Source organism: Oryctolagus cuniculus, chromosome 18 (genome assembly GCF_964237555.1).
Source record: "Oryctolagus cuniculus chromosome 18, mOryCun1.1, whole genome shotgun sequence".
Lineage (NCBI taxonomy): Eukaryota > Metazoa > Chordata > Mammalia > Lagomorpha > Leporidae > Oryctolagus > Oryctolagus cuniculus.
In genome coordinates this window covers 57,071,700-57,090,031 of record NC_091449.1, presented here as the reverse complement: position 1 = coordinate 57,090,031, position 18,332 = coordinate 57,071,700, and the positions used below count along the sequence as shown (strand labels likewise).

The 18,332-nt window shown below is 47.2% G+C and overlaps 1 protein-coding gene across 1 annotated transcript in view; it reads left to right on the top strand.

Annotated features, from left to right (window-relative positions):
* GLG1 (golgi glycoprotein 1) overlaps positions 1-18,332 on the top strand; it is a 127,746-nt gene that overhangs the window by 100,704 nt on the left and 8,710 nt on the right. The window contains exons 13-23 of the mRNA XM_002711721.5: positions 695-781; positions 2,284-2,346; positions 3,061-3,174; positions 4,091-4,179; positions 6,291-6,408; positions 7,507-7,599; positions 12,486-12,623; positions 14,173-14,296; positions 15,620-15,762; positions 15,860-15,961; positions 16,871-16,978. Coding sequence (XP_002711767.2) covers positions 695-781; positions 2,284-2,346; positions 3,061-3,174; positions 4,091-4,179; positions 6,291-6,408; positions 7,507-7,599; positions 12,486-12,623; positions 14,173-14,296; positions 15,620-15,762; positions 15,860-15,961; positions 16,871-16,978 — 1,179 coding nt within the window. The remainder of the gene's footprint in view (positions 1-694; positions 782-2,283; positions 2,347-3,060; positions 3,175-4,090; positions 4,180-6,290; positions 6,409-7,506; positions 7,600-12,485; positions 12,624-14,172; positions 14,297-15,619; positions 15,763-15,859; positions 15,962-16,870; positions 16,979-18,332) is intronic.

The window sequence follows — 18,332 nt, the reverse complement described above, 5'->3', positions numbered from 1 at the left end:
CTTCCAGAAATGTGCTACTGTTATACTTGGAGTTCTTCAACCTGTTAACAGAATCCAAGTGGATTAATGCTACAGTCACTACAGCTTGGTTTCCAAAGGCCAGACAAGACAGCATAAGATACCCAAGCCCTAGTATGCCCACTTGTTTGAGAATTCCCTCAGAGGATTCGTTTGAGATGGCTGGGGTCAGAACCCCAGATCTAACTGGCAGGAGCTGTCAGCTCTGTGTGTGTTCCAGACCCCAGGTCCCACCCCCCTCGCCCATGAATAGACTTAAAATGATCCATGCCTTCACCACGAATGTGTTGTCCAGTGATCATCATCAAAGTGCTGACTTTTAAGTAAGACGTAAAAGTGATCGAAACATGGATTTCAAATGGAGTAGCAGGGAATGGATGGAGTGGGATGAAGGCCTGATAAGATCTTTAGACCTTGAGGACGCCTGAGGATCTGTTCCTGTTGAGCTTACACATTTGGCCTTCTGGGAGATTTGCAAGCTGTTTTACCCTGGCCACCTTTCCCGGCCACATCCCGAGTGGTTATCTTTTTAACAGTCTTCGTTCTCAGGAATCAAAGCTTTTGTGTTTTGGTCAGTAAGGTTTTAGAAGAAGAGGAAAAGAGGACCAGTGGTATCTCGGCTCCCCATGTGTTGATATGACTGCTAATTGCCAAGGGCTTGCCTGTCTGTCTGCAGGAGCTCGAGTGCCTCCAGGACCATCTGGATGACCTGGCCGTGGAGTGCAGAGATATAGTTGGCAACCTCACCGAGTTAGAGTCAGAGGTAAGTGGCATGCAGCTCCTCAGAGAGCAGGGCCTGCTGGCAGAGGGCCTCTTCTGCTTAGTTCTACTGTGCACAGACTCAAGGGTACAGGTGCCCTGGCAATCAAAAGAAATCTAATCAGATTCTGCCCATTGGCTTTACAGAGACGTGTATTGTGTTGCTTCCTGGCTTCTTCCTTCCTTCTCTAGAAGTGCACTCTCTGCATTCAGCCCTTTGGTTGTCCTTGAGAGTTACCACAGTGGTTAAAACCTGTCCCAGAAGACAGGTAGCCATGGGGCTTCCAGCCTGCTCCTCACACTGAAGAGTGGTCCATGCATTCCAGTTCTCTCAGCCTTAGCTCTCTTTGTTAGGCCGTTTTGTAATATCTGTTTAACACGATAAAAACCTGAGACTTCCAGGTAAAGTTGGAAGACTGAAGACACGTTTATCCCTGCTCCATCCTGAGACCCACTGAAATAAAAAAATGGGATTTCACAAACCTCATGCAGGGACGTATTATCTGCAAATACAGTGATTATTACTTTAGCAGAGGGGCAGCTGTAAATGTCGAGGTGAGGGTGGGCATTGTGGTGCAGCAGCTTAAGCCATTGCTTGGGATGCCGCATCCCACATCAGAGTGCTGGTTAGAGCCCTGGCTTGTGGGGTTCAGATCCAGCTTCCTGTAAGACACCTGGGAGGCAGCAGATAATGGCTAAAGTGCTTGGGTCCCTGCCATCCTCTCTTGCTCTCTCATAAATGAAAACATTTATTTTTTGAATAAAGACTCCATTCTAAAAATAATTGTAAAGTTCTCTTGTGAGAGCAGAAGTTAGATGCATGGGGAATTGCTATATTTTTCATCATAAGCCTTTTAGTATTATTTGAATTGTCAAAATTGGCAAGATAGGAAGTTAGATTTCTCACCTGGTCTTTTATTGATGTGTAGTTTTCAAAAGCGCCTTGCCTCCCCTCACGCCTCTCTCACTGTCCTGTGGGCTGGTGAGGACTTCTGGGTGCATAGCTCTCGAGGGACCGTGTTTCAGCAGCAAGTGCTGCACAGGGTTCCGCAGCCTGAAGCCGTTTCGTGTGTGCTCCCAGAAGCGGTGGTTTAACATCTGGCATGAAGCCAGTGATCTGACTTAGGAGCCTATAAATTAGAGATGGGTGTCACTTGGGCCCTTTTTTCAATTTGAACTGCGTGGCTTTTTGAAAAATTCCAAAGGTTTGTCATTCTCTAATGTGATTGCTAAGAGCTTTGTCCTCCCACTCCTCTTAATTCTGCCTTCTCTTTGGTTCAGGCATGGAGGGGGGGAATCTGCCTCCAGAAAATCCATCTTTCAGAGAATAATGGAGGAACAACTCTATCTGTTCTGGGGCTGTCTGGCATAAGGACCAGGATCATCCCCAGATGTACATACTAGATTATTTGCCCATTGGATGCTACTGATTCAGAAAGAGAAACTCTTCTCTCCACCTCTGGCTCTTTCTAAAGCAGAATTGTTAACATATTTAATCTTCTGCAGGATATTCAAATAGAAGCCTTGCTGATGAGAGCCTGCGAGCCCATAATTCAGAACTTCTGCCATGTAAGTAATGTCTGGAGAAATGAGGGTTAGAAACAGACCTTAGTTCACTGGGACTGTGACTCCTGGGTGTGTTGGACTCCTCTCTGTCTTCAGCGTGCATTACTCTTGAATAATGGCCAGCTTTGACAAGCTAAAGTCGAAAATGTGAACAAGCTCCAGAGAGAGGTGCCACCATCCTCATAAGCCTTGTTTGATTCGCCTCTGTGGTTAGCAGCAGTCATGGGATGCCCATTATAGGAAAAGATGGCTGTCACTTCCCACACATCAGCTCAAGCATTGGCATCTGAAATAGTGCCTTCCCTTCCAGCTCTCTCCTCATACTTCAGGATTGGGCGGATTCTGTTATTTTATTACTTGTTCACTCCTTGAGCGACCTCGGTTGTAGGAGTGAAGCACTCAGGAGCCATTGGGCTTTGCCGAGCAGGAGGCTGTGTAATTATTACCCGGAGCCAGCTGCTGTGCCCTGTGAGGACGGTGAAGGGGAGAGAGCACTGGTCTCTGGTGTTCTTGTCTCCTGCAGAACAACTGGCCGTGCAAATTTCATTCCACTGAGTGTTTCTCCTTTGTGATGTCTCAGGCTTATTTTGATATAACGTATAATGCGTCTTTTTCGTGAAGGGGTCTAGAATCTGTCAGCATTTTTCATGGGCTGAGCTACAGATTTTGTACCTCGCCTGTGGAAACCGAAGAGTAAATGTGCACTGTCTTCTCCAGGACGTAGCAGATAACCAGATAGACTCGGGGGACCTGATGGAGTGCCTGATACAGAACAAGCACCAGAAGGACATGAATGAGAAGTGCGCCATCGGAGTCACCCACTTCCAGCTGGTGAGTGACACCTGGTGTGATCTCGTCTCTGCTGCCTGCCTCGTCTGGAGCACGCACGCGCCCCTGCTGCTCTGTGAACGCTCGCCCTCCCCAGACGCTTGTCCTGTCTAGTAAAGGTGTCTAGTAAAGGCTTGTCCTTCTCAGTAAAGGTGGCTTTTACCTGCCCTGGCCAGGCACTGTGTTAGGCCCCTTGAAATTAGGCAGTGATAAACAGAACCTGGTGCCTGCCTAGGGAGTGTCCAGTATGTGGAGACAGAGACATGTAGGCAAGCATTTCCTATAATTGAATTTGTCTGAATACAGTGAACTCTGAGCCCTTTTTTCTTTTAAATTACGCAACCCAGATCTGATTTTTGAATGAGAAAGTTAGGCCGTCCTTTCCATAACTGCCACATGGACTGAAGGAGGTGTTTCTGGCACAGCAAGCACTTCCCTCCAAGGAAGAAGCAGGCTGGTCGGCGTGGTAATGACCTCTTCCCAGGGCCAGAGCCTGTCTGACTGTCCATTCCATGAGTGTTCCCGAGCGCCCCGGAGTGCCCAGCAATGGGAGGTGGTAGTGAGGTGGCACACCCCTACCCCCCGGGCAGATACACGTAGAGTCTCCAGGGCTTCTGTGAAGAAGAACTAAGCAGATTAGGGCCAGAGAGTGAAGCTGAGAAAAGGGATCTCAGAAGCAGGTACAGCGGTAGAAATGTCCAGGAAGTAGCAGGGCCAACCATGCAGAGAACCAGGAGCATAGCTCCTGTGGCGGAGGAAAGGGCACCAGAGTGGTTGGAATGGCAGTGAAGGCCCGGATGAGAGACGGAGGCCAGGCCCGCCCGCGTGCAAGCAGGCTCTGAAGGCTTTGTGAAGATGTCACCCATCAGGCTGACTGCAGCTTCCATAGCTTCCAGTTTTCTTTGTTGTTGTCTTTCAGGTGCAGATGAAGGATTTTCGGTTCTCTTACAAGTTTAAAATGGCCTGCAAGGAAGACGTGTTGAAACTTTGCCCCAACATAAAAAAGAAGTATGTAGCTTTTAATTGATTCGTTCTGCTTTGCCAAAGTCCCTCTTAGCTACTGAATGAATACCAGGACGCCAGGCATCCTCCTGCTGTCTGACAGGATTAGCCCAGGAGGCCCCCTGTCTCCTGCGGGCATGCTGCCAAACACTTCAGTTGTCACACCGATCATCTTTATGACCACCCAGAGCCACAGCTCCTAGTAGCAGTTCTTTACAAAAATTTATGATTTATTTTATTTTTATTTATTTGAGAGGCAGAGAAAGAGAACAAGCAAGCTCCCATTCGCTGCTGAAACTCCCACAGTGGCCAGCATGGGAACAGGCTGAAACTGGGAACCAGGAACACAACTACTTGCTGCCACCCGGGGTCTGCATTAGCAGGAAGCCAGAATTGGGAGAGAGCCAGAACTCATGCCCACACTCTCTGATATGGGGTGCAAGTGTCCCAGGTGGCATCTTAGCCACTGTGCCAGATGCTTGCCCTGGTTTTTATTTGAAGAGCCCACCAGCTACAGGAGCATTTGTGCTTTCTCCAGGTTTCGTCTGCCTTACTATGAAGCAGATCCAGGTTGTGAACTTAGCAAAGTAAGTTGCAGTGTGAGTCAGGGATAAATCAGTCTACCCTCGCCTCATCCGTGATGTCATGACCTCCGAGAAGCAGCGGATGCCTCGCTGACTTAGCTATCAAGCAGAGACACACGACCTCTGTTCGTTTAAGAATTAGGCCTTGGTGATGAGATTGATACAGCTTCTACAGCATGGCTGCCGCCATGTTTCCCCTCGTGCAAACCAGGTTCTCCTGTTTCTCAGGTCTCCGTGCCTTTCAGCAATGCGTTTTTAAGGTATGTTAGAGGCATAGTCCCAGCAGTAAGAGCAGCATTCCTATGTGGTCACGTTTTTAACAAAACACATGTTGAACTGTCCCTGTACGTGCCCCTTATCTGGCCTACCCTCCAATGAGGCACATGATCAGCCTTCAGACTGCTACCTAACCTTTATGACACACAGCAGGACCCTCTTAACCCCAAGACCCCTAGCAGATACTGAAACCACAAATGATAACAAATCCTATGCATTTATGGCTTTTTTCTGTGTATACCTATGAGAACATTTAATGTATTAATTACAATAGGAGACTAATAAGATAATAATAGAATAGAACACTTGTAAGAATATACTGCTGGTGTGGGAATGTGGCAGAGGGACTGTCACAGTCTGGGACACCCGCATCCCATATTGGAGTGCCTGGTTTGAGGACCTGCTACTCCATTCCAAACCAGTTTCCTGCTAATGCATAACCCGGATGCAACAAATGATCACTCCAGTGCGTAGGCCCCTGCTCCGCATGTGGAAGGCCCAGAGTTCCAGGCTGGCAGTTGCAGGCATCTAAGGAGTAAACCAGGAAATGGAAGATCTCTTTATCTGATTCTCTTTGCCTTTCAAATAAAATGAAAATAACTAAAAACAAAAAATAATTTTTAAAGACTATACTATAACACAACTTTCATGAATGTGAGTGTCTCTCAGAATTTCTTTTAGTGCTGTAGATCTTAGCAACCTCGGCATACAGTTTTTCCCCTCTAAGTCAAGAATTTTCACTTAAAAGAAAGCACCTCACAGTTCCTCTTGGGTCTATCTGAATTGGCAGCATCATCACTTTTTGTGTTTTGGGGTGTTACTAAGTAAAATAAGAGTCACTTGAACCCAAACACTGTGGTATAGTGACTGTCAGTCCAATAACCAATATGGCTACCTAGTGACTAATGAATGTGTAGTGTACACAGTGTGGATATGCCGAACAAAAGGGCAGTTCACATCCCTGGCAGATTAGAGTGGCTAATTAGTGCACTACTCAGAACTTTGGACAATTTAAAACTCCTAAATTGTTTATTTCTAGAATTTTGCATTTAATATATTTGGGCTGTGGTTGACCCAAGGTAACTAAACCTGGAAAATGAAACTGGATAAGGGAACTGCTGTATAGATCGCTGCTTTTAGCATTGGAAAAGCAGTGAGACGTCCAGGACAGACATTCGCCAGGTGGTAGAGGAGTGATGCATTCTGGGTGAATGGTGTGGCCCGTGCACCTTGCTGAAGCCTTGTCCCTCCTGGCAGGGTGGACGTGGTGATCTGCCTAAGTACCACTGTGCGCAACGACACTCTGCAGGAAGCCAAGGAGCACAGAGTGTCCCTGAAGTGCCGCAAGCAGCTCCGCGTGGAGGAGCTGGAGATGGTAATGCCAGGGGAGGGCCGGGGCGAGGCGGAAGATTGAGCCTCTGCCACGAATGGTGCAGACAGGCCATCGTGTGCTAGAGTTTTACTATATGACAGTTCCTTGTTTCATTGTTTTGCTGATGTCCGTAAGTAGCTGGAAGTCCGGCTGTAAGACAGACCCCAGGTGTGTGAGATAATCATTGGATCAGTAGTGGTCTCAAGGATTCGGGTGTTTTCCTCCCGCTGTGCTGTGCTGGGGCATGTCCCCACATGCCTGCACGATGACCCCGGGCTGCCTGCTCCAACGTTCATCGTTCACCCCAACAAGAATAGAGGGGAAAGAGCAACCTCTCCCTGCCATGATACAAAAGGTCTTTCCTTTGCATTTGATTGTGTCAGCTTGGAGGATATTAGCCCACTCCCTGACTAACAAGCATTCTCCAGGCATGCCACGCTCTGATGAGCTCACAGATTACCAAGGCATGCTGGAAAGGCATCCGCAGGGTGCATTATAAAGGACCTTTTGTTTCACTCTTGAGGTAAAGCCCAAAGCATGGTCAAAAGACAGCTAAAAATATTTTAAAGATGTTTAGTGCCATGGTGCATACTTGTTTCACCTCATTCTAAGCAAAAACTAGCAATGGAGACAAAGCACCATTAATATCCCGGAAATTACTGACCCGATGTCCACATACAGCGGCAGTGATTTGGTGAGAATTCTGTGTAAAATGGATCAGGCCTCAATATGCTACTGTAATAGAGACTTGTTTGAGTTCAGAGGTTTTGGCCCTAGCTCTTTTAACAAAACATTAGAATAAAGATAGAACCATGCCTTTGTACCATGGTTTTCCCATATTATGTCATCTCATAGCAGTCTCTGAAGGACTCAACAGGACACTGTGGGGTGGACATATTTTGCTGTCCAAGGCCACCTAGCAACATGGTGGTGGAACTAAAGTCAGTCCTGGGTTTTCCTGTCATGTGGCTGCACTGCTGCCCCTGTGCTGTGAAGACTATGGTGACAGTAGACAAGGTCCAGTTAGCAGTTGAGGCTTTAGAATGTTGGAGACCTGCATAAAACAAGCTCACTTCTTCACACTGGCTCCCTCTCGTGCAGACAGAGGACATCCGTCTGGAACCAGACCTATACGAGGCCTGCAAGAGTGACATCAAGAACTACTGTTCCACTGTTCAGTATGGCAACGCGCAGGTAGCTTTTGCCTGTATTTTTTTTTTTTTAAGATTTATTTATTTATTTGAAAGAGTTACACAGAGAGATGAGAGAGAGAGAAAGAGAGAGAGAGGTCTTTCATCCACTGGTTCACTCCCCAACTGGCCACAACAGCCAGACCTGCGCTGATCTGAAACCAGGAGCCAGGAGCTTCCTCCAGGTCTCCCACGCAGGTACAGGGGCCCGAGGACTTGGGCCATCTTTTACTGCTTTTCCAGGCCATAGCAGAGAGCCGGGGCCCAAACCGGTGCCCACATGGGACCCTGGCACCACAGGCGGCGGCCTTATCTGCTACACACAGCTCCAACCCCTGTATTTTTTAAGTGTGAAAGTAACGTGAAGTGGCCGTTTTAATTTTTCCTTCTTTGCTGGTGGTACAGGACAGCAAAGTCTGAGTTCTGAAACTGAAGCTGCCCAGGCCACTCGTTCTGCATGCGCCGTCCTCTTGTCCCCTGTCCTTTAGTTCCCCCTTTTAGGTTATTCATCCTTGCCTATCTTGTCTGCCTAATGAGCTCCTAAGGATCCTTCCGATGCCTCTATCTAGCTTTCCCAACACTCTACATCTCCAAAAGGCATTATTCCCTTGCTGTGTTCCATTGCACAGAACCTCTTAATAGCACTTGAGAATCACCTGGGGAACTTTTTTTCCTTAAGATTTATTCATTTATTTATTTGAAAGTCAGATAGAAAGAGCTCTTCCACCTACTGGTTCATTTCCCAAAAGGCTGCAATTGCCAGATTTGAGCCAGGCTGGAGCCAGGAGACGGAAACTCCATCCTAGTCTCTGATGTTGATGGCAGGGGTCCAAGTATTCAGGCATCTTCTGCTGCTTTTCCAGGTTAATTTATTTATTTGAAAGGCGGAGAGTTAGAGAAAGAAGTCTTTCATCCGCTGGTTCACTCCACAAATGGCCGCAACAGCCGGAGCTAGGCTGATCCAAAGCCAAGAGCCTAGAGCTTCCTCCAGGTCTCCCACGTGGGTGCAGGGGCTCAAGGACTTGGGCCACCTCTTCTGCTTTCCCGGGCCATAGCAGAGAGCTGGATAAGAAGTGGAAAAGCCGGGACTAGAACCGGCGCTTATATGGGATGCCAACACTGCAGGTGGCAGCTTTACCTGCTACACCACAGCACTGGCCCCTCACCTGGGAAATTTTTATGTACATGGAAACAGTGCCCTACCCAGAATCACTAGGAATAATATAGAAATAAGTTATTTAAAAAAAATTTTTAAGACTTAATTATTAGAAAGGCAGAGTTGCACAGAGAGAGGAGAGACAGAGATCTTTCATCCACTGGTTCACTCTCAAATGGCTGTAATGGCTGGGGCTGGCCAGATCAGAGCTGGGAGCCAGGAGCTTCTTGCTGGTCTCCATGTGGATACAGAGGCCCAAACGCTTGGACTGTCTTAATTAATTAGCAGGGAGCTGGACTGGAAGTGGAGCAGCCAAGACTCAAACTGACATCCACGTGGGATACCAGCTTTTAAAAAAAAAAATTATTTTTTTGTTTTTGTTTTTCTTTTTTTTTGCAGGCAGAGTGGATAGAGAGAGAGAGAGACAGAGAGAAAGGTCTTCCTTTGCCGTTGGTTCACCCCCCAGTGGCCACCGCAGCCAGCGCGCTGCGGCCGGCACACCGCGCTGATCCGATGGCAGGAGCCAGGTACTTATCCTGGTCTCCCATGGGGTGCAGGGCCCAAGCACTTGGGCCATCCTCCACTGCACTCCCTGGCCACAGCAGAGAGCTGGCCTGGAAGAGGGGCAACCGGGACAGAATCCGGCGCCCTGACCGGGACTAGAACCCGGTGTGCCGGCGCCGCAAGGCGGAGGATTAGTCTAGTGAGCCGCGGCGCCGGCAAATTATTTATTTGTTTGAAAGTCGGAGTTACACAGAGAGAGAAGGAGAGACAGAGAGAGAGAGAGAGAGAGAAATGTCTCCCATCTGCTGTTTCACTCCCCAATTGGCCTCAACAGCCGGAACTGAACTGATCCAAAGCCAGGAGCTTCCAGGTCACCCATGCGGGTGCAGGGGCCCAAGGACTTGGGCCATCTTCTACTGCTGAAAGAGTTACACAGAGAGATGAGAGAGAGAGAGAGAGAGAGAGAGAGAGAGAGAGAGAGGGAGGTCTTCCATCCACTGGTTCACTCCCCAACTGGCCGCAACAGCCAGAGCTGCGCCGATCTGAAACCAGAGCTGGATCGGAAGTGGAGCAGCCGGGACTCAAACCAGCGCCCAAATGGGATACCAGCACTGCAGGCGGCAGCTTTACCCACCATACCACAATGCCAGCCTGCAAGTCTTTTTTTTTGGAGGGGTGGGGGTATGTGTTTAAGTCAGACATGTGGTACAGCAGGTTAGCCACCACTTGAGACATTGCATTCCATATCAGAGTTCTGATTCAGGTCCCAGCAACTCTACTTTTTTAAATTTTATTTTATTTTTTAAAATATTTATTTGTTTATTTGCAAGCTAGAGATACAGAAACAGAGAGAGAGATCTTCCATCCACTGGTTTATTCCTCCAAATGGCTGCAACAGCCAGGGCTGAGCCAGGCTAAAGCCAAGATCCTGGAACTCCATCTGAGTCTCGTGGATTCAAGGGCCCAAGCACTTGGGCTGTTTCAGCTGCTTTCTCAGGTACATTAGCAGGGAGCTGGATTGGAAGTGCAGCAGCCAGGACATAAACTGGTACCCATATAGGATACTTGTGTCACAGGCAGCTGCTTAATCTATGCCACAGGTGTGCAACTCCACTTCTACCCAGCCTCCTTCTAATGTAGTCTAGGAGGTGCAGATGATGGCTTACGTAATTGGGGCCCTGCCAAACACCTATGTGAGCGACTTGGATTGAATCCATGGATGTTGCAGGCACTTGAGGATTGAACTAGCAGATGGAAGGTCGATCATTCTGTGTGTATGTGTCACTCTGTCACTCTGCTGTGCCTCTTGCAAAGCAGCCTGCAGGTCTGGGCCTGCTGCTCCTGTGTCACTTCAGGCCAGGGATGATGTTCATGAAGCTGTCATCATGGTGGCAGCTTTTGATGCTGGAAGGGGCTTCCATGCACAGCAGAGGTTCAAGGGAAAGAGGCTGTTACTAAACAGGGGAATAGCTGCTTCTGCTGGCAGGGTGCTTTCTACTGTCAGTCAGGGAATATCCTGAAGTCCCACCTGTTCAGAACCTCCTGCGTCTAAGAGAGGGTACTGCTTTCAGGTACAGTGGCTATAGAAGCAGCACTGCTAACATCTGCTCCCACCACCATTTCTTCCCGTTTCTTCCTCCTCCCCAGTTCTTTGGAAATTTGCGACCAGGGGAATCTTACTTGTTTTAACTGTATTGTGTGCTATGAGCAATGGGATAGAAATTCCTGAAAAAACATTTCATTTTGCCTCTGTATTTGATTATTTTTAATATTTTCCTGTAAATGTTTTGTAATATTTTACTTGTAGTTTAATGAGTCACAGTGTCATTTCCTAATCCAAAGCAGGATTTGTGGGAAGGAAATGCACAATTCCTTCATTAAAATTCTTTCCTGGGGCCAGCATTGTGGCATAGCACCCTGCACGTGGCAGGCCATCCTTTGCATCACCACCCTCCCATGTGGGAGTGCTGGTTCTAGTCCTGGCCACTCCACTTCCTATCCAGCTGCCTGCTAATGCAACTAGCAAGGCAGTGGAAGATGGCCCATGTGAGAGACCAGAAAGGAGTTCCTGGCTCCTGGCTCCTGGCTCCTGGCTTTAGCCTTGCCCAGACCTCCACATTTGGAGAGTGACCCAGTCGATAGAAGATCTCTGTGTGTCTCTTCCCTTTCTGTCACTCTGCCTTTCAAATAAATAGCAAATCTTTTTTTTTTTTTTTTTTTTTTTAAGATTCATTTATTTGAAAGGCAGAGTGACAGAGAGATGAGGGGAAAAACAGAGATCTTCTATCCACTGGTTCACTGCTCACATGGCTGCAAATGTAATATTATTAGGTGTGGTGGGGTACTTTTTTTTGTATTTTGTTTTTCTCTCTTTATCCCAGTTGTCCCTTTTGGTCTTTTAATTGATGTCTCCCTTAAATTCTGGGAAATTCCTGATCATTGTTCTCCTTTTTAGGATTTATTTATTTGAAAGACAGAGAGAGATCTGTACAACTGGTTCAGTTTCCTAAACGGCCACAACAGCCAGGGCTGGGCCAGTTTGAAGCCAGAAGCCAGGAACTCCATTCAGAGCTCCTCCTAGGTGGCAGGGTCTCGAGTACTTGGGTCATCCACTGCCTACCCAGGCACTCAGGCAGGAAGCTGAAGCAGAAGCAGAGCACCAGGAACTCATCAGTGCTCTGATAAGGGACACCAGTGTCACAGCAGGGGCTTAACCCACTGCACCACAGCGCTGGCCCCTTGATCATTGTTACCTCTGCTAGTACATTTATTTTTCTTCCTTCTGAAACTCACCCCAGGCTGTTGGGTGTCTGAGTCTGGTCTATTGCATGTCTGTAAACATTCTCTTTGGTGTTTCCCTTGTCTTCATTTCTTTGTACATTATATGAGTGGTTCCTCAGTCCTGTTTGCCAGCTTCAGTTAATTCTTCAACTCTGTCCATTTTGCTCTTTAAAGAAACTACCAATTGGGTTTTGTTTTTTGCAGTTCTTAGATCTTTAATTGGTTCTTCTTGTAACTCCTGTTCTTGATTCTTATTTACTGTTTCCTTCTGGATAGTTCTGAGAATGTTAAATGTATTTTTGAATTTGTTTTGATCACTCTGTAACCTTATTCCCTTTGCTTTGAGTCCTTGGTTTATTTACTTAGCATCTTCCTTATGGCTTTAGTGTTCCTCAGACAGCTGATGGGTTATCAGTCTCTGGTTCTTGACCTTAACTTCCATGCCGTAGATTATTGAATGCCTCAAAGAAAACAAGAAGCAGCTAAGTACCCGTTGCCACCAGAAAGTGTTCAAGCTTCAGGAGACAGAGATGATGGACCCAGAACTGGACTACACACTCATGCGGGTCTGCAAGCAGATGATAAAGGTAAGGAGTCCAGAACAAAGGCCAAGCGCATGGCAGGTAAACATGACACAGCAAATTCTTGTCTGTGCGACTTGTTTTATATAGCTGAGGCAGCGATTCTCCAGGTGTGGTCTCTGGAAGAGCAGTGGCAGCTGCACCTGGGAACTTACCAATTTTTAACCATGCTCAGATCTACTAGTCAGAATCTCTGGGAGGGGAGCAGGGACTCTGGTCACAAGCCCTTCAGGTGATGCTTAAAAAGCACAGCCTTCACCTGAGGCACAGGTATAAGGCTGGCAGGAACCGAGAGTGGTTTGGAGGGCAGTTAAACGACAGGCTCCCTACAGGGGTCCTCACCCACACTCGGATGTTTCTGTTCTGAAGGCTCCTCTGCTTCATCTACCCCTCTGGTGAATGTTCTCAGCAGTCCACATGCATAAAAGATGAACCTTAAGGTTCCAACTCGTTATTTCAGTTTTCTTTTGATATAAAATGCTACTTCTTTTACTCTATCAAATCAATTCCACAGAAAATTTTGAACGTTAGAAACAACGAAGTCTCCTTAGCTGGGGCTGGTACAGCTGAGTCATACGGAAAAGTAGACCTATCAAGCTCTCACTTCAGAAAGGTTCTGTGATATTTTATTAAAAAAAAAAAAAAAAAAAAAAATCAGCACCCAGAGCCACCATTGTGTGAAGTTAAATCACCACTTGCTGGCATCCCACACTGGAGTCCCAGCTACGCCACTCCACCCAGCTTCTTGCTAATATGCCTGGGAAGGCAGCATATGATGGTCTAGGTACTTGGACCCCTGCCGCCCTAGAGTGAGATCAGGATGCATTTCCGAGCTCCTAGCTTTGGCCTGGTGCAGACGCCACTGTTCTGGCTGTTTGGAGAGTAAACCAGCCTATCGAAGATCTCCCTCTCCCTCTCTTTTTTCACTCTCCCTGCTCTTCAAAGAAAGGAATAAATCAATCTTGAGAATGAAAAAGAAAATCAGCCAGAAATCCATGTCCCCATATTCAGATGTCAGTAGATTACAATTAGAACTGAGGAGGGAGCTTTGATGCCCCACTGTCCCGATCAGAGTTTATCAGACACTGTGATCCTTAAATTCCTGAAGATTAGCAGACAGAAATGGGGCTGATTCCTAGCCCCAGACTCATTCCTGTCCGGTGGGACACAGTAAAGCACACATGGACTAGTCCCTCAGCAAGGGGGAATCAGACTTGTGATCACACTGGGTGATAGGTACATACAACGTGAGGGCTGGAGGGCCACCTGGTACAGTGTTACATCCATGCCTAAATAATGATTGAGCTCATGGGCATCCGTGTAATTTAATAAAGCCATCTAGTTCAGAAATCAATCCCACACAGAGTAGCAAGCAATGAGGTGGGGCAGAAATAGTCAAGAACAAGTAAAGAAAGGAGAATTGGGATGAGCACTGCTCTGGCCTGGCTGTTTCTCACACAGTTCTTTACTACGCTGTGTCACAGAAGAGTGATCACAGTCGGGGTCAGTTACCACTATTGGATAACTGTTTTTATAAATCCTTGTATCTTTGCAGAGGTTCTGTCCGGAAGCAGACTCTAAAACTATGTTGCAGTGCTTAAAGCAAAATAAAAACAGTGAACTGATGGACCCCAAGTGCAAGCAGATGATAACCAAGCGCCAGATCACCCAGAACACCGGTAAGTGCTCAGCTATAGGTGGAGCAGAGTGGAGTGGAAAGGACATATGGTACCAAAGTCAGCCAAGGTGCCTTGCTGTCTGCATTTTAACAGTGGAGTCTGGATGTGAGCAAATTGCCTTAGTCTTCCTTTGAGGGAATATCTAGAGAAAAGGAATAAAGTGCAAGAAGGAAGAAGCTGAGAACTAGAAAAATGTCCTTGATAAAAGAGGAGTGAGGATTGGTTAAGAAAGAAAGCAAAGCAAAGGAATGAGGACTTGAGTTCCTTAGAAAAGTCTGGAGATTTAATGATTTATACATGTGGCAGGTAATTTGGTTCAGAATAGAGAAACTTCAACTCTGCCTTACAAGAACCTGAATAGGATGTCTCCTAATGTTTTAACTGTGACAGGCAAGGTTGCTGAAATTTGCTTAATCTTTGTATGGATTACTTAGGATATGGGACCACAAACCCTTTATTTTTATTTAAAGATTTATGTATGTATTGTGTGAGAGAGACAGATCTTCTGTCTGCTGGTTCACTCCCCAGATGGTTACAACAGCCAGGTCTTGGCCAAGCTGAAGCCAGGAGCCAGGAGTTTCATATGGGTCTCCCATGTGGCTTACGGAGATTCAAGCATTTGGACCATCCTCTGCTGCTTTTCCCAGGCCATTAGCTGATTCGGAAATGGAGCAGCTGAGACACTAACTGGTACCCATGTGATATGGCAGTGTCTTAGGTGGCAACTTAACCTGCTATGCCACAATACTGGACCTTATTTTTTTTTTTTTTTTAAGATTTATTTATTTATTTATTTTAAAGAGTTACAGAGAGAAAAGAGAGATCTTCCTCCTGCTGGTCCACTCCCTAAATGGCCACAACAGCCAGAACTGGGCCAGGCTAACGCCGGGAACTTCCTCTGGGTCTCCCACATGGGTAGCAGGGGCCTAAACACTTGGGCCATCTTATGCTGCTTTCCCAGGCACATCAGCAGAGTACTGGTCTGGGGTCAGAGACAGAGCTGCTGGGACTTGAACCAGCGCTCATATGGAATGCTGGTATTGCAGGCGGTGCCTTAACCCACTACATCACAACACCCACCCCCACAAATCCTTTAGAGGTGCTGCAGAGGAGAAGGATTCCCAGGCCCTGCAGAAGTGCCTTTGTGTGAACTTGTACTGCTGATTGACAGCAGAGGAGTGAGAGCTCAGCAGACATTTACCAGGAAACAAACCAGTCATCCTCAGTTGTTGACACCTACATCCCTTATGGGGAATTGGATTTCTGAAAATGTGTGAACCCAGGGATGAAGCTTTCTTGCATACTTCTTGCTGTCTGCTGTAGATTACCGCTTAAACCCCGTGCTGAGGAAAGCCTGCAAAGCGGACATACCTAAGTTCTGCCACGGGATCCTCAGTAAGGCCAAGGATGATTCAGAGCTGGAAGGCCAGGTCATCTCCTGCCTCAAGCTGCGATACGCCGACCAGGTAGGCTGGTGGTTGCCCTGGGGCACCTCTTGTCCCCTTGTCCCCAGACCTTTTCCCCCTTCCCCGGGCTGACACGTCCTCCCTGCATCCCACGCAGCGCCTGTCTTCAGACTGCGAAGACCAAATCCGAGTCATCATCCAGGAGTCGGCCCTGGATTATCGACTCGATCCCCAGCTCCAGCTGCACTGCTCAGACGAGGTAGGACGTGGGCCAGAGCTGGTCAGAGATCGGGAGGAGGGGAGGTGTTCTTCACTATGGTTTCTCTTCAGTGCTGAGTCCAGGCTTGGTTGAAACCCATGTCCTGGGCCCTGTATCACTTGAATTCCTGGTTCTTTGCAACACTAGATTAGATTTCGCATTGGTCCTACAGTGTTGGTTCCATATTTCTCTGTTGAGTAAGGGCATTTTTAATGATGGTTCTCCATGTATGATTTGTTCTTTGCTTCTCTTTATTCTATATGGTCAACTCAGAAGGCCCAAAAAAGACAGAAGTGCTCCCATGATAGCTGTTCAAGAAGTGTCCATCCTTGGAAATTACTTAACCTTGTAGCCATCTAGAGAACCTGTTCAACATACATTAATTTTAGGAGATTAACACTAAAGATGTTTTAAAGAAGCTGCTCATAAAACTTTGTATATAAAGTTAAGTTTGTATCTTTGCTGTGGGCTGTGTTTTAGAACCCTTTGTGCACATACATCCCAATTGAGAGTCTGGGCCAGACGTTTGTTATCATTTGCTTTGTCAGAGTCAGGGAGTCACCTTTCTTGTGATAGTTCTTGGACAGGCTGCCTCCAGCCACAGGGTTGGCAGTGAGATGGGTGCATTCATTGAGTTGCAGCTCTGTGTGTCCAAATGGAGGCTGCCAGCCAGTGTGGCAGAGAGACGTGAAATCCACCAGGAAGCTGTGATCACCAAGTGAGCATGTTTGGAAACTAAGATTTCTGGTTCTGGCAGCACTGTCCCTTGTTCATGACACAGCAGCTGGCCCCTGTGGAAGGAGCAAATGCACTGTGAAGTGCAGGGCCCGGTTAGAATCACCAGATTCACCTGCTTTGGAAACTGCTGGTTTCTGTGCCCAAGGGGAGGCCTTGTTTTTGTCTGAACAGATCTCCAGTCTCTGTGCTGAGGAAGCAGCGGCCCAAGAGCAGACAGGCCAAGTGGAGGAGTGCCTCAAAGTGAACCTGCTCAAGATCAAGACGGAGATGTGCAAGAAGGTGACCTCCCGCACCTTGCTCTTCCCTCAGTTCCTTTTCTCCGCCTTTGTCGTCTTCACTTTAACGCTGTAGTCTACACACGTAGTGACAGAATCAAAAGCTAGACCCTGCTACCTGGCATTCTCTGCTGTTCCCCCTTACCAAACTGTAATATGGACCCTGACTGCTAACCTCCTGTAATTTGAGCATTCTGTCACCTCTACTAACTGCTGGGAAAGCCTCTCATGTTTGCACTGGGACCATTGTCGGAGGGCACCGGGAGTGCGGTACTGAAGCAAAATGTCAGAACCGGTGTGTCAGTGAGTGTTGGTGAAAATCCAAGAAATTAAAAATTCAGTTTATTTCAGAAATAATATACTTGACCTTTTTTGAAAAGCTTTGTCTTTTATTTTGAAAGACTTATTTATTTATTTATTTATTTGAAAGCGTTACAGAGACGGAACTTCCATCTGTTGGTTCATTCCTCAAGTGGCTGCAGCAGCCAGGACTGAAGCCAAGAGCTTCGGCCCACATGGTCGGCAGGGGCCCAAGCACCTGGGCCATCTTCCACTGCTTTCCCCAGCGCATCAGCAGGGAGCTGGATTGGAGGTGGAACAGCCGGGACTCTTAACTAGTTGCAGGCAGCCACCCAGCCTTCTGTGCCACAGCACCGGCCCCAGTATAGATATTACAAAAAAAGAACCACAGAACTTTGAGGAGGACTTCTAAGCAATATTTGAGCTTTGTTTTGATTATGTTGTCGTTCTTTCTTTAAGAGGCAGAGCTCTCACTCATTAGTTTACTCCCCAAATGCCCACAGTGACCCCTAGCCAGTTCCAAGGCTCAGAGCTGAGTGCAGGTCTCCCAACGGACTGGCAGGAGCCTGACTACTTTAGCCATCATGGCTGCCTCCCAGGGAGCACATTGCCTGGGAGCCAGAGCCAGATGTCAGACTCACACACTCAGGGGCAAGACAGGCATCTTTTTCTTTTCTTTTTCTTTTTTTTCTTTTTTTTTTTTTTTTTTTCCCTTAAAGATTTGTTTATTTGAAAGAGTTACAAAGAGAGAGAAAGAGAGCACTTCTGTCCACTGGTTCACTCCCCAAAAAGGCTGGCAATGAACCAATCCAAAGTCAGGAACCAAGGACTTTTTCCGGGTCTCCCATGTGGGTGCAGGGGCCCAAGCATTTGAGCCATCTGCTGCTGCTTTCTCAGGCACATTAGCAGAGGGCTGGATTGGAAGTGTAGCCGCCGAGACTTGGACTGGCACCTGTATGGGCTGCCGGCAGCAGGTGGCATCTGACATAGGTATCTTTTTTTTTGTTTTTGTTTTTGTTTGTTTGTTTGTTTTTGAGAGACAGAGAGAGAGTTATAAA